The sequence below is a fragment of the Pyrgilauda ruficollis genome, unplaced genomic scaffold (genome assembly GCF_017590135.1).
Source record: "Pyrgilauda ruficollis isolate IOZ18807 unplaced genomic scaffold, ASM1759013v1 scaffold57, whole genome shotgun sequence".
Taxonomy (NCBI): domain Eukaryota; kingdom Metazoa; phylum Chordata; class Aves; order Passeriformes; family Passeridae; genus Pyrgilauda; species Pyrgilauda ruficollis.
In genome coordinates, this window is record NW_024527377.1 from 1,302,100 (window position 1) to 1,318,181 (window position 16,082).

At 50.2% G+C, this 16,082-nt stretch overlaps 1 protein-coding gene across 3 annotated transcripts in view; it reads left to right on the forward strand.

Moving 5' to 3' along the window:
- TCF7 (transcription factor 7) overlaps positions 1 to 16,082 on the forward strand; it is a 74,522-nt gene that overhangs the window by 52,225 nt on the left and 6,215 nt on the right. For 2 of the 3 annotated variants that reach the window (XM_041481853.1, XM_041481854.1), the window contains exons 5-10: positions 1,029 to 1,119; positions 5,645 to 5,731; positions 7,395 to 7,505; positions 7,705 to 7,867; positions 8,078 to 8,185; positions 10,717 to 10,765. In XM_041481853.1, coding sequence (XP_041337787.1) covers positions 1,029 to 1,119; positions 5,645 to 5,731; positions 7,395 to 7,505; positions 7,705 to 7,867; positions 8,078 to 8,185; positions 10,717 to 10,765 — 609 coding nt within the window. Of the gene's footprint in view, positions 1 to 1,028; positions 1,120 to 5,644; positions 5,732 to 7,394; positions 7,506 to 7,704; positions 7,868 to 8,077; positions 8,186 to 10,716; positions 10,766 to 12,346; positions 12,420 to 16,082 lie in introns of all 3 variants that reach the window. The other variant, XM_041481855.1, reaches the window with a different exon arrangement.

Below are 16,082 nucleotides of genomic sequence, written 5' to 3' on the forward strand. Positions count from 1 at the left end.
TATATATTCCTGTCAGGTCAGTTATGTATTTATTTTAGCTGACTCCTAATAAAATGCTTAGAATCAGTTGGTGTCATTCCTAATTAATAAGGTATCATTCAAACACCTAGGAGAAAAATCCAGTTGCAACTGCTTGCAACTCATCACCAGTTTAGTCCATGTGTTTATCATCCAGGAGGGCCACTGGATAATCCCTGTTCCCAGTTTTTGTCTGAGGCTCAATAGCAGCCATCACTGCGCTAGGCTGCTATCAGAGCTCAGCCCCAGCACCCCTCCAGTTTCCCAGTCCAGGGGTCAGCTGGAGGCTGGTTTTGCCAGCAGCGCCATGGTTGTCTGAGTCCCACCCGCAGCCCCAGGCAGCACAGGATGTTTCCCAGCCCAGCTAGGAACGGAGCAATGCTGTGGCTGTGTCCCCTGGCCATGCTGCTGTGCCAGCGGCTTTGAAGATCACACAGGGATTCCCCATGTGGAGGGTGAATTCCCAGCTGGCACCATACCCACCTCCATAGTTCCTTGGCACCCACAGAGCTGCAGAACAATTGTTTTGAACTCAAATTACTTAAAATTAAGTTGGAAGTGATGCCTGCTGGAGCATCCCCACTGCCTGCTCATGGGGGGTCCTGCAGATGACTGATGGAGAGGGAGCAGAGGAATGGCTTTGACCATCCACTGAGCACCTGAGTGGGCCCTCTGGGAAAGGCAGAAGGACGCCTGGAGTCAGCCAAATCCTTACCAAAGCACCGTGCTGCTTGGCCTCAGGGTGGCATGGAGCAGCTGTGATGCTTGTGCAAGAGCGAGATGTCTCCTCCATCCCCTACTTACGTTTGTGATTTTGCTGCAGTGTGGATGACCCACCACATCCCCACAGAGAGAAGCACAGGAAACACCAGCCTGCCACCTGCAGATGGCTATTCCATGTGGCTGTCCACAAGTGTCCATAGATGAAGCCGCCAGGGGGTTGGGAGCAATCTGGGTCACCTAGGGAGTGCAGTGCCACATTCAACTCCTCTCCTTCTCCCTTCTTCCAGGAGTGCACCGTCCTTCCCAGACCTCAGACATCCCTGGTTTCTACCCGCTGCCCCCCGCTGGAGTGGGCCAGATCACGCCGTCGATGGGATGGTGAGTGAGGGGGGCTCGGCCCCAGCCCCGGCCCCGCAGGGACGGGTCCCTGAGCCAGCCCGACCACTGCTGCTGCTCTCCGAGACCTCCACGGTGCCTTCCCCCAGCTTCACCCCTCCTGTGCGCTGCGTGAAGAGGGAGGAGAATTTAGCCTGTCTTGGAGGTGGGAGCAGAGCCGTGGAGAGGCTGAAGGCTTTGTCCTGGCTGAGGCATCCCTGGAGAGGGGTTGCAACCTGCCCAATCCAAAACTGCCTCCTGCTTTACATCTGTCTGTGTGGATTAGGGAACCCAGAGAGAGCTTCCTGCCCACCCCTCCTAATCACAGCAAAAGTCTCTCTTTTGAGTAGGAGGTAATTTTCTCCCTCACTGGACTTTTCGGCACAAACAGTGCTTTCCCTGAGCACACCACCAGTACAGAGTAATCCTGTGGGATGCTCCATCTGCCAGGCCGTGGTGTTTCTTGGGATCTGACACACAAGGAAAAAGTACCTCATGGCAGAGACCTGCCAGGAAGCAGCCCTGGTACCCACAGCCTGGGCAGTTGGTAACCACTGCCCCAGCAGGCATGGGAAGGCAGAGACCATGAGCTGGAGCATCCCAAAATGTACCCCCCGTGTGGGCCAGCCCTGCAGAGCATCCTGCAAAGCACAGCCTGCTGGTAAACCTGCCCCAAGTTAAAGATACACCAGTTAAATACACAAGTTAAAAATACACCAGTGTGTTCTCTGTGGTCATTGCCACTGGCTTTTGTCCCCGTGACCATGAGCACACTGAGAGAGCGGGTCTGGCAGGTGCTGCCGCGTGGGCATCGTCACTCCTCAGATTAATATTTAATCCCTGGTGATGATGTAGGGACATGGCAGAGGCTGGCAGAGAGACTGGTGGCTGCAGGTGGCAATTCAGGGTTGCTGGGATGAGGAGAGGGTGCAGGGCTGGTGATCACAGGGACAGTGGCCACATTCCCCCAGTGCCAGTGGATAAAACCCTGGCAAAGCCCGGCAGAGAGCTTCAGGTGAAAGAACATATTGCAGAGTGGGGAAGGGGAAGTTTCTTAAAGCACGAAGTAAAATGTTAGCTTTTGCTTTGTTTTGTTTATGAATTTCATGTTCCAGATATTTAACCACAAGGAAACAGAGAATGAGGCCTTTGATACAGAGTCTGGCTTCAAAGAGATTACATTTTGCCTTCTGTGCTAAATCTGCTACTTTTGGGTGATGATTTAACTCCTCATATGATGTGATTCATCCTCAGGAAAAACAAGGACTGGGGTGACTCTGCTGTAACATGAAAGAAACAGTTGGAGTGGGGAGAAAGGAGACTGTTTGTCAAATGGAAGGTCCACTCCTGGGTTAGGATGATGCTGTTCAGACAGCTCTGGGCTCATGAAGGGAGAGAAGTCTGGTTTTTTATTGAGATTTTGTGGGGCAGTTGGTGGTGGAGAGAGCTTCCATGGCTGAGAGCTGCTCCAGCATCCGTGGAGTTTGGCATCCTCCTGCAGCCTCATCAGATGTCTTCATTAATGGCTAATAGAGCAGATATGGTAAAGCAACAAAGGGCCTGACATGCAGAGAGCAGCACCTTGAGCACGTGTGTCTAATAGAGTTTTGCTCATTCTTTTCCTTGCCCAAAATGTATGGAAGAACCCCAACCCCACTTGTGGAGTGCCCAGTCCTCAGGTGAGGCTCAGCACACTGCTGTGGGTGGGTGCTGAAGCACTGAAGCCTGGCAGGTTCATGGCAGCATCCCCCCATGCCAGCAGCAGGCAGCAGGGGCTTTGTGCCAGGGATGGTCATGCCAGGGATACATCCCAGAGAAGCTGTGGCTGCCCCATCCCTGGAAGTGTTCAAGGCCAGGTTGGATGGGATCTTGAGCAACCTGGGCTAGAGGAAGGTGTCCCTGCCCATGGCAGGGGATTGGAACTGGATGATCTTTAAGGTTCCTCCCAACCCAAACCATTACAGGATTCCATGGTTGTGCTAATGCCACCAATAGCTGCCAGGCCAGGGCAGCTACACATGGGAAGCAACTTTTCCTCCACAAGCTGGCAGGCAGGAGCTGGGCACAAACTGGCTTTGCTCTCACTGAGCGCTTGAGGAGGAGGAGCTGCAATCACTCTCTCTGTAATTAAGCTGGGATGACAGTCAGATAAAAGCTTCCAAGAGTCCAGTCAAGTGAGTTCTGCTTATGGGAGCCTGGCAGTAAACATGAGCCAGGAACCTGCAAATTGTGTCACTCACTGTGCCCGGGGCCGAGCACAGTGGTGCCATGGCAGCCTCTCCTCTACCATCCCACAGCCTTCTTCCTGAGCCACCCTCCCATCACCAGGTGATTCTCTGGAAACAGGCTGAGAGAGCTGGGGTTTTTCAGCCTGGAGAAATTTCCAGGGAGGCCTCAGAGTCCCTTCCCGTACCTAAAAGTAGCTTATAAAAAAGAGGGAGAGGCACTTTTTATGTGGGCAGATAGTGATAGGACAAGGGGGAGCAGTTTTGAACTAAAAGAGGAAAGTTAGATCAGATGTTAGGAAGTTTTTTACGCAGAGGGTGGTGAGGCCCTGGCATAGATTGCCCAAGACATTGCAGCTGCCCCATCCTGAAGGTGTTCATGGTCAGGTAGCGCAGGGCTTGGAGCACTGGATCTAGGGAAAGGTGTCCCTGCCCATGGCAAGAGCTTGGAATGAGATGAGCTTTAAGGTCCCTTCCAACCCAGACCAGTAACTCCATGATACGGGCTGTAAGCGTGCACTCCCAACCATCAGGGACTGATTTTGCAGTTGCTTTAATTTTCGTGTCAGGGGGACTTTGGATGAAGCTGCAAGTGCCTGACTCCATTCCCATCCCAATACCCCAGCCCCTGGAGTAACCCAGGTCGCTTCTGGATTAGCTCCAAGTGTTTTCTTGGCCCTGGGGCAGCCGCCTCCAACTTCAAAGGCTGTTTGGGTTTCCCGGTGCGCGGCAGCGCTCGGCTGTTTGTTGGTGTGTTTATACCCCGACTTCTGAGGGGTCGGACAGGGCTTCTGCCTGCCAGGGTGTAAACAGCCCCGGCTGCCTTTCCTGCAGACAGATCCCCCAGATTTCAGTCCAGCCAGGAGGATTTCAGACAGCAGCAGGAACGGGAGCCTCCTTCCTGCCCAGCGCAGCTCAGGGGTCTGGCTGCTGCCCCGCTGTCATTATTCCTCTTCAGGGCAGAAACTTCTCTTTAGCCCTGAAAAATCCCAGGCATTCAGGAGCTTGGGTCCTTCACAGTGCACCATGCTAAATGATAATGGACTTTTTGTGGATTTTTTTCATCATTAGAGCTGGTCCTGGGTTTAGGTACAGCTCTGTGCAGCCTGGCCAGAGGAGTGTGAGAGCCAGCACAGTTGGAAGTACCCCATTGTTGGAAGCACCCCATCCCTGGAAGTGCTCAAGGCTAGGTGGGATGGGGCTTGGAGCAAGCTGGTCTAATGGAAGATGTCCCTGCTCATGGCAGGGTGGGTTGGAATGAGATGAGCTTTAAGGTCCCTTCCAACCTAAAGCATTCTGTAATTCTATGATCTCCATGTGCAGTTTTAGGCTAGAAGCATCTTTTGGCAGGTTTACAGAACAATCCAAGGTATTTTTGAGCTATTTCCATATGAAAATGTGGGGGTTCCCTTACTGGGAACAACAAGGAACTTCCTACATAGTTATTTTACTATCTCAAAAATAATTTCCAGCCCCAGGTCTGATACATGTCTGGTCCCCAGTATGAAACAGCTTTCAAAAAGAATGTAGGACTGAGCTTTTGGCTTCTTTAAAACTGATGGGTGTCCTTAAAAGGGTGTGCTGAGGAAATCAGAGCATTCCTGAAGTACAAAGGCAGGGTAGCTGCCTTCTCTCCAGGCTCCAGGAGTCTCCTGTGCTTGGGGCATCACAGCATCACAGAGTAGATGAAATTGGAAGTGACCACAGTAGTCATCTGGTCCAACCTCCCTGCTCAAGCAGAGTGGTTTCAGAGCACATGGCACAGGATTGTGTCCAGACAATCCTGGGATATCTCCAGTGAGAGAGGCTCCACACCCTCTCTGGACAACCAGTGCTTGGTCACTGCATGATAAGGAAGTTTTCTTTATATTTATCCTCCTAGTGCAGCTTCTTATGCACCTCACAGAGAATCTAAGCAGGCTTTAAATTTTTTTTCTTTTTTTTTTTTTTTTTTTTGTCACACTGTGCTCTTTTGACCAACTTCTTCTGTGCAATAGCAACATCTGATTTTTCAGCACGCCTCTGCACTTTGCATTATTACCAGGTAAACTCAAAGCTGCAGTTTTAGTCAGTACCAGGGGCAGAGGGGGTCAGAACTGGATCCAACCTTTGTAGGAAGGCCCACAAAGAACTTCCGTAGGTTCTCTCAAAATAATAACATCCAAAGCCCACACTGCCCCTCAAGCGTAAGGCACACCGAGTGTCCACCCAACCAGGGTCACCAAGTCCTGTTAGCACAGGGTATCTTTAGGAAATACCACGTAGCTGTGGATACTTTATAGACTCTTTCTTCCTGATCCCAGGCAGAGCCAGTCTGTCTATCCGCTCCCGTCATGTGGATTTAGACAGCCGTACTCGTCAGCGCTTTCTGCTGGGGCTTCTTTCTCCAGGTGAGTATGAGCTGTGGCAGACAGGGCAGCTCGGCTGGTCACGCAGCTTGCAGTTTGTGCAGCAGGAGCTTGCAGCAGACCACAGCCACCCAGGGACAGCCACACACCCTCCCCAGGCAGCCCCGGCGAGAGAAGGCGCTTTCAGGCAGTGTCTGGTCCAAAGGGTGCTCAGGGGAATATTGAGGAGGAAGGATGCACAACGGTTGGGATTTTTTCAGCAGTGCTCTAAAGAGAGTCAAAAACTCCAGCCTTCAGCTCAGCCTTGGGAAATGGGGTGGAATCCATTGCTCAGGACTTTGCTCCGTGTCACTAATCCTGAACGTGTCCCTGCTGCCACCACCGCTTTGCTCTGCAGAGATGGATCTGGTTTACTTGGTCTGAGCTTTAAAAGCAGGACAGGAGGGGCAGTGATTTGCTGCCCTCCCATCTGAACAAGTCATTTCTGTGAGATACAAACACAGCTTCTGCCTTTGGGTGAGCAAAATGCATCCCCTGTGGATGGGAACCATGAGCCCAGTTCCTCCAGGCGTGCTGCTGGGCAAAGCCCTCCTGGTTCCATAGGGATGCTAGGGCCACACCAGCTTTTGCTTCTGCTTCATGTTGTCCTGAAGAGCTGTTAGCGGAGATTTCCCACAGGAAAGCTGTGCAAACCCTTGCTCAGGCGAGCCCTTAGCCATGCAGAAACCTGGATCCATGCAACCCTCAATCCATACAACACTTGATCCATGCACCCCTTGATCCATGGAGCCCCTCAGCCTTGCAGAAGAGGGGAGGGAGTGCTGCCAGCCCTCCTTTCTCGCAAGGTATCACCCATGCACAGCTTCAGAAGTGAAGCAAGAGGAGCTAACGGTTCCCTGTGGAGCCCCAGCAGCCTCCCTGAGCTCCTGCCTGCAGGATTTTGGGGTGGATTTTGCAGCACTGCTGCAGCCGAGAAAGTACACCTGGTCAGATAAAGATCAGACTGTGCTGGTGGATTAAATTAAACAGCTTTTCTTTTCGTGCCAGCATATCTAATGAACAGTTCATCTCCCATGGGCAATTCTGCCATCTCAAGCTGCAGTCATAAAGTGGCAAGCTTGGCAAAGCTGACTTTGCTGGCTTTATCCTCCAGAACTCGGGAGAGAGCTAATGAAGCCTGAGAGCTAATGAGACCTCTCGTGATCTCAGCCCATGTTGTGGAGAGCATTGCTTAGGCAAGGTGCACCTCCTAGAGTTGCAGTTGGGTTCATGTTCAGACTTAGTCTATTTCTGTTAAAAGAAAGGTGTGGGGTGGTCCTAATCTCTCCCATCCAAACCCCAAGTTGAGTTTGTTGTTCCTTTCTGCAGTGCTAATGAGATACTGCAACAATAGAGATTTGAGCAGCTGAAACTGCTGGGTGAAAGCAGCCTTGATCTCGGCAGGGCCGGCTCCTACTGCAGGAGCTTCCCTCGCCGTGGCACCGGATCCTGTCCATCCACGGCCTGACCAGCCGTGCCACAGGGGTGCCCCAGGGCTGGTGGGCACTGCCTGCCCCCCGCCAGCCTGGCAGCACCCGCGTGCTTTCCGTGTCCTCGCTTTCCGTCTGCTTGGCCGCGCAGAGCGCTCCGAGGACGCCCTGCTGCCCGGCCCGCCGTGCCCGGCCCGCGCTGCCCTCCCGGCACGCTCACCCGCTCTCTCTTGCAGGTTCACTCACCCGCTGATGCTGGGCTCTGGCATGCACACCACTGGCATCCCGCACCCCGCCATCGTGCCCCACTCCGGCAAGCAAGAGATGGAGCACTACGACCGAAACATGTGAGTGGGAAGGGCTGGCTCAGCAGCACACATTTCATCTCTCACTCCCAGTGCTCAGACGGGGGGAGGATGGATGAACACTGCGCTGTGCATCTGAGGAGCATCTCGGGCCCCCCACCTGCTCGTGCTGTTGTGTTGTTTTGGGGTCGAGTCTTCTGCTGGCTCTGATGCTGACAGCCCCTCCTTTTGTCCCACCAAGGAAACCTCAACCAGAACCAAAGAGAGAGAAGGAAGCCAAGAAGCCCACTATTAAGAAGCCCCTGAACGCTTTCATGTTGTATATGAAAGAAATGCGGGCGAAAGTCATCGCCGAGTGCACCCTGAAAGAGAGTGCTGCCATCAACCAGATCTTGGGAAGGAGGGTAAGAGCTCACGGGGCCAATGTCATCACCTAGTGCTACATCCCTGTCCCTTGCAGCTGCTCTTCAGTACATGACAAGAATCTGCTTCAAATCCGGGTGCTCTTACCCCATGAACGCAGGGGCTGGATGTGCCCCGCGGTGGGGTGGCCGTGGTGGGCTGGGCTGGGAGGGGACAGCAGGGCCATGCTTCACTGCTGTTTGTCCTTGCAGTGGCACGCGCTGTCCCGGGAGGAACAAGCCAAGTACTACGAACTGGCTCGCAAGGAACGGCAGCTCCACATGCAGCTCTACCCCGGCTGGTCTGCCAGAGACAACTACGTGAGTGTGGGACCCCCACCCTAGGGCATGGCCCAAAATGGCCTGGGGGGCTGGCAGCTGTTTACCAAACACCTGCTCCTGGAAATGCCTTTCTGGCAGCACAAGAGCCATAGAAATTCACATTTCAGGGGTATTTTGAACAACATCTTGCCTTATTGCCTGTGTAAAGGATGAAAGATACAGCCCCAAGCAACCACAAGCATTTTTTTGCTTATTGTCCAAGCAAATACAAATAGAAAGGAAAAGAAGCTTTTAAGTGCTGTGGAAATATCTTCGGGAATGTAATTTTATGGAAGCAAATGGCTCTGTGCATCTTGGACAGTAGCTGAGGCATCTGTGAGGGTGGTGAGGCCCTGGCACAGGCTGCCCAGAGAAGCTGTGAGTGCCCCATCCCTGGAAGTGTTCAAGGTCAAGTTGGACAGTGATTGGAGCAACCAGGTCTAGTGGAAAGTGTCCCTGCTCATGTCAGGGCGTTGGAACAGGATGTCTTTGGGGTCCCTTTCAACCCAAATAACTCTATGATTCTGTGATTTAAAATAGTGGCTCTTTTTGTAGGGAGTCTTTTCTTGCTACTTTCACAACTGTTTCAACATTACATGCCTACAAGGTCATTGGTGAACTGAAGCAAAGCACACATAAGTCTTCAGATGTCTGTACACCCACACATCTCCATCATTTCCCTCACAGACACTTTTTTACCCCTGAGAACTGCACAGTGAGTGCCCATCTTTCCCACACTGACTCCAGCTCTCCTTCCAGAATGACAAAACTCCACCAAGGGCAAGAAAACACCTGTAAACCACCCCAAACTCCTCCCAAAAACAGAGGGCAGAGATGATGCAGAAAAAGCAGAGGTGATGGGAAGCCCCCAGCCCACATTTTGATGGGCACACATCTGGAGGGCATCAGCACTGCTGAGAGCATGGCACCATCTTCCTCCAAGACCAAGCACATCCTCCATGGAAATCCCAGTCCTGTGTCATTTTCATCTGGTTCCTTGGCGAACCAAGGGCTGGTACCTTTCTCCAGAAGATGGATGGTGGGCTCCAAAAGTGCATGTTGGTCCTCCCAGCACTGTGAACCAGCTGGTTTGGGTGTTGTGGTTGCTGGAAGAGATGCTTTTCTCTCTGAAGTTGAGCAGGGATGAGGAGGAGGAGGAATGTAGGTCACTCGTGCAGCACATGATGCGGATATCAGGCAGGAAATACAGTTGCTCCCCCACTGAAGGAAAAGCTTACCGCAGCTCAGAGCTTTCCACCTTCACTCAAACCACAAGAAGTCATATAAAAAGTCACAGGTCAAAGGCAGCCCTGGGAGCTGCCTGTGCCACACAGCCAGATTTGCTTCCGTGCTGCTGTGCCCTCATTAACCAGCTCATTAGGGAGCATGGGGAGGTGCTGCATCTTGTGAATCAGAGAAGCAGTTTGGGGATAAAACAGGACTTTTTTATTAGTGAAAGAAGAATGAGAGATGGGTCCAGAACTGCAAAAGCACTTAAATACATTAGTATTATTTAAAAATAAATTTCTGGGGATTTCCTAAAACTTTCTTTCCCGTTTGGATCAGGGAATGTCAAGAACCAGTTTCAGTTTGGGTATAAGGCACCACATTAAAGCATGTTTTGGAAATAGGGAAGGTTCTAAAATGGACCAGGTGCTTTTAGAAACATAAGGAAGATGAATAAGAATATGACAGGAGCATTAGCTATTGATCATACTCTCTCCATTGCATGCAGCAAATCTTGTTTAATTCTGTTGATCTCATTAAACATTAATTAAATCATCAGTTCATTAATTAAAGCAATAATGGGTGGGATCCCCAGGTGAGGTGCATCAGAGTGGGCTGAGGAGTTCTGGCAGGAGCTGGCAGAGGTGCTGAGCAGCACAGGCACAGGCTTTATTACAGCTGGTTTACATCCAGTAACATTTTCCCCTCACTTTCTGACACAGCCTGCACCATAAATCTGGGTCTTAACTGCATTTTCAGCATAGTCCTGGACTCATAAACCTGAGCATGGAGCAGTGTGCTGGGGAGAAGATAGAGCAGGCTTGGGGGAAGGAGTGGGGACATGGCTGCCATTGCCTCTTGAGTTTATTGCAGTTTCTGAATATGCACAGATCTCACTCAAAGTGCTGAGCCAAAATGCCTGTGGTGCTGGATCCAGGGGTATTGGAAATGAGGGTTAATCCCTGAGAAAAGGCACAAGCCCAGAATGAATCTGTGCAGAAGCACTAACAAGTGCCCAAAAACACGTTTGGGTTTCACTTTGAGAGTTCCTCCTGGGTTTCTTCGTAGGAGTGTTGGAATGGGAAGAGTGGAAAGGAAGGGGACACCCTCATAGATAAACCTGGCTAGTCCCTTAGCAGCCTTTTCCAGTTCATCTCCTCCTGGAATGGGCTGACCCAGCAGCACTGTGGCTCTTATCTGGGAGGCAGCAGCCATCCCCAGCACCCAGTCCAGCCCCAAAAACCCTGCACTGCACCCTTGGTTTTTCTGGAGCACAGGTAACAGCCTTTCCTTTGATTTCCTAGGGGAAAAAGAAGAGACGAACACGAGAAAAGCAGCAAGATTCCAGCTCAGGTAAGTGCGTGCAGCCTGGCAGCTGTTCCTGCTTTCCTGCTCAGATGGGAGAATCCAAAGCAGTTGCTGTGTTTTACCATGTTTTCTTTTACTCTCCAGAGCTTAACTAGAGAAATACACATTCATTTATTTTTTTTTTTTAAGCTATGGTAAATTAACATTTCTGTGACTTTTTAATAGACATGTTTGATTTAGAACATGGGTAGTGTGTGAAAACTGAAAAGATTGTATTTTGACAAATGTATAATAACTTCATATAAACTTCATCTACTGAAAACATCCAAGGTGGATGTCCCCATCAGACCTACAGAATTCCTCTCAAATGCTTCCATATTGTGTGTGGGATGAAATGTAGTGGCAGGACTGAAAATCATTCATGGGACTACACCAGCTTTGGTTGTCATTTCAGAGTAATGTAGAGTTGAAGCAAAGTCATACTAAACCCCACCTCCCTGTACCACCCTGCCAATTAGAAAAGGCCCTTTTGACAGATTTCAGATGGTCACAGACACGTTCCCATCACCCAAGGCTATTCATGTGCTGATTTCTGAAGTATTTCTGCCATATCAGGAATAAATATTATCTGTGTATTTATTAATATTTATTATTTAATACATTAATATTTATTAATGTACCAATAAATATTAGTGAAAAAGGGAATCATTATCAAGAGATGTGTCCCAGTAATACCTTCAGTTTAATTAACACTGTTGATCTCATTCTGTGCTGAGTTTAATAAGAAGAATACAAGTTTTTAGGCCTTTATGTAGAGTGCACGGTATATTTTTATATATCTCTATATATGTCTTGTTTGTGTGATACAAAAATTGTAATTTCACCTGTTACAGATTGAAAACCAGCTACTGGCTGTATACAATGAGACATTCATTGATAGTGGTTGAAAGAGAGAGGCTGAATCCAGCACAGAAATGTGCTGTTCAAGCTCATTCCCAACACCAGAGAAAAACACGATGTGCCTGAAAGCAAACAGGGCTTCACCCTAGTGAGTCCTGTAATTATACAGCAAAACAGCAACGTTTTAGGAAGGTGTGGAGAACAGCTTTTCCATTCCAGCTGAAGGGTATGACGGGGGGCAGAGTGGAATACCTGGGCCTAGGTCTCCGTGGTGCTAGCTCTGCTTTCAGCCTGCTTCTGCAACGTTTCCTCCTCTTTTCTCCGCGCGCAGTCCGAGCTCGCTGGCAGCCCGGTGGTGTCTGCTGGAAAGGCAGGGAGCCGGGAAGGATGCAGATCCACGAGTCAGGCATCGCCTCCGGATTTGGCAGCTTTTCCAGACTTAAGAAATTGGAAGAGCTCTGAATTTCCCTGTAATTGCCCACGTTTCTCAAAGCTGTTTCCCAAACCACCTCCAGCTGCCAGCAGTGATCACTGATATTTGCCTAACGATCACTTTTTTCCAGGTGGTGCCAGCGCCATTCTGTAGCAGAAAATAATGGGATTGTAGTCTGTTAGTCGTGTGTTTAAAGTGGCTAAAATGATGTTGCCTCTTTTCTTCCTCGTGCTCCTCCTCCTCTTTGTGCCTCTGCCTTGCCCATTCTCCGCCGCGCATGCTTCTGTGTTCAGATCCTGCCTCTCCTAAGAAATGCAGAGCTCGCTTTGGCCTCAACCAACAAACGGACTGGTGCGGCCCGTGCAGGTGTGTATCGGCATCTCCTCGCTGCTGGGTGTTCCTGGGACAGGGGTTCAGCTCCAGGTGTCCTGCTGCAGCCATCCCGGTGTCCTGCAGCCATCCCAGCACCAGCAGAGGCTGCTCTGTCCAGGCAGGGATGGGGTGTGCTCTGGGCATCCTCAGGAGTTTTCTGAGCTGCAAAGGACAGGCCGGGCTCTGGGGTTTTTATCCCTTCCGGGGCAGTGTTTGTTTAGTGCTGTACATATTCTTCACCTGATAGACTTTCCTGGTCTTAAAAGTTTATTTCCAGGATGGAGACCTCTGTGACCCTTACATGAGGCCTTCTCTTCCAATCACATTAGTGGCACCCTAGGGCCAGCAAGTGAGGATTTAATGTTTTTTTTTTTTCCTATTTATACTGGGCTAACCATGTATTTCAAGATCCAGCTCTTTCTGAGCTTTAAATTTTGCAGTACCCGTCATGGGTGCGGTGGAACAGCCTCAAGCAGCAAAACAGAGCAGTGCTGTGCTCCTCAGGCTCCCAGAGATGGATTTGGTGAAGAAATAGTAAAGTTCACATCAACCAAGTTCTGCTGGGCTCAGAGGGGCTGCAAAGGCAGGCAGGCAGAGAAAGCTCCTGGGAGCTTCTGGATCTGGGTGCCAGAGCACAGAGAGACTCCAGCTTGGACAGATGTCTGCAATTTGCAGTTTTACACCAGTGCATGAGGAAAGAGGTGGAAGTAAAATATTGCTTGAGGTGTTTACTTCAGCTTGAAGTGACTAAAATCATTTAGTTGACCCATACCTTGCTGCACCCCAAGCTCCAGTCCCTGTGGCTGAGCCTTACATGAGCTCCCCTCCCGCACCTCAGCGTGCCACAACAGCAGAGCTCCCTGTTTGCCTTTTATTCCCTGGGTAGTGTCATCAAGCACCATTTTTAATTGATTAAGAATGCAGGAAGAGCTCCCTTAGTACCTGAATGTGCAGAGGGGGCTGCTGGAATGCCCCATGCCCCCAGCTGTGCTGCCAGGCTCAGTGCCCCGCTCTTCCATGGACACTTCTTCCACCTTCCCTCTGCCTCCAGCTCTGAACTCAGCTTCTCCTCTGCACGGCTTCCTGATTAACACAGGCTGCTGGAGTGCCCGGACACCTTGGCATGCTCTTCCTGTGTCCCCCGTGTAACCGAGCCCTGCTCAGCCAGAGCTGCTCTGCAATTCTGTACTAACACACTGCTGCCACTCAGGGGCTCCTGCCCAGCGTGCTCTGCTCACCTGTGGAGAACAACTTCCCCAGGAGGGTTTCCACTCCTCAGGAGAGGTTAACTGGTTAAGACTGGGTGTTCCTGCTGGAGCTTTCACACTCCTCCCCCACACCCTGGACAAACACTCCAGGGTGCTGTAGTTTCCAAAGTGAGAGGGATAAGTTCCCTTAAAGAGAGAGAGATAAATTCTTTTAGCTGTGTAACACCCACCTCAGCATAACCCATGGACTAGGCCATTATCAGCAGTCTGTAGTGTCACATCTGCTTTTTCCCCCTGTAAAACTCCAATGAATCAATGGGCACATTGCTGTAATCTTAAACAGGTCATTGAAACTGTCCTGCAGCTACTGCCAAGATGTCTCTGGGAAACACAGCTCTTCCTCAGGCTTGTCTCTGGGGAATTACTACCCATGGAAAATACCCTCGAGTTAAATAGTTCAGCTGAGCTGTCGTGTTTCCTATCACATTAATTGGGTCAGCATGGCTAACGATGGCACTGACAGCAGTAATACCACTGCTCTTGTTCACATCCAGTGCAAGTCATGTTTAATACTGGACTGGTTAATACTCATTCTCACACTCTCTGGTTTTTCATTAGGGAGATCAAAGAAAGGTGTGTGCCCGCATTAGCGAGTTCTCCATTTGATCCGCTTTCCTCAGCTGAGACAGCCGAGGCAGGGAGCCAGCTGGGAGATGCTCTTTTACCTGCTCTAGCTGTAAAGGCTCCAGCAGAGGAATTGTCCCTTCAGTACTGTTGAGGTGACATCCTGAGAGCTCTTTTGTTTGAGGATCTGTACTGAGGTGCTCAAGGACCCAAGGCAGGTGACATGAGGGATCTGTCACATGGCGAGAAGGAAAACCAGCTCAACAGTCTCAGTGGAGACAAATAGTGTGAGGGACTGACTCTGGACAACCAGGGGTAGTTAAAACAATCTGGATGTACAAGGTGACACCTGGAGCTCAGGATAAATACTGAATTGTCACAGGATGTGAAGGAATCATGGCCAAACCCAGCTAGAGCAAGAATGATGTGTGACTTGTATTTTTGATACCCCCAAATCATAACATACAAACATGTGGGGAACTTGAGTGTTTCTTCCAGGAGGGATTAAAGGAAGCTGATCCCTGCTCCCTAAGGCAGGTGCTGCTGCCTTAGGGACCTTCCCAGTCCCAGCAGATTTCTTGCTAGAAGAGCAGGGCTGAGGGATGAGAGCTGCCCCCAATGCATACTGTCCTGTAAAAACCCCTTTGGGTCAGTAAAGCCATCCCCAGCTGATGAGCTCCATCACACTCCACAGAATGGAAGTATGGAACTGATTCTGTCACCACTGCAGCACCATTCTGCCAATCTCTCTCCCTAGTGTCTGCCCACACTGCATTTTGTACCTGTACTCCACTTCCAAGGGAGAGGTCACATCCCAAACACTTCCTCTCCAGGAGCCCCATGGGCTGCAGTGTGATCGGTAGCTCTGTCAGGCTGATTTTCCTTTAGCTCAGTGGGCAGGTTCAAGGTGATCTGCCCTCCAAGGAGCAACAAGTCCTCTGAAGGCCTCAGGTCTGTTCCGGTTTTCAAAGCAGGACCTCAGACACCCTCAGACCATCTCCCTCCAGCCAGTCCCAGGCCATTTCCTTCCCTTTTCCTGAATGGTTGCTGAGCACATTTCTGAGTTGTTCTTGGAGGTGGGGATGAATGGGAAGTACACTCACATGCAGAGATAACTCAGAGCAGAAGAGAAGAGCTGAGAGCTAAGGCCAGGTTGGATGGTACTTGGAGCAACCTCTGGTCTAGTGGAAGGTGTCCCTGCCCATGACAGACAGGTTGAAACAGGATGAGCATTAAGGTCCCTTCCATCCCAAACCAGTCCATGGTTCTAAGTAGATGATACTGTGCACAAGGCTAGGGAAGTGCTGGGAAATGAGCTCTTGGAACCTTCAGATTTTGGGATGAGAAAAGCCGAGACTGGTGTGAAGGGCAGTGTCCCAGCAGAGCACCTGGGGCTGCTAAGCTCAGTGGTGCTGATGTGCCCTATGACACCAGTGAGCACGACTGTCCCTTGGGCCCTGCATGGGCTCTGTGGCAGCTGGAGAGGGGATCCATGGGGGGAATGCTTTAGTCCTGAACTTGTGAGAGCCAGGCACTCACACAAAGCAGTTGGTTTGGTGGCTGGTGAGGAATGACCTAATGGGTTGGATTTTTATTATTATTTTGATTTTTTTTTTTAATTTTGGGGTGTTTATTATAATTTATATTATTATTTTTAAATTGTATTGTTTCACTTTTTTATTATTATTTTCATTTCATGCCTTTGATAATTATTAATATTTTGGGGTGTTATTTTTTCCTTTTCTTTTCTTTTTTTTTCTTTTTTCCTGTTTTCATTTTAATCACCGCATTTTGATGTTTACTCCTGTTTCACGCCCTGCTCCTC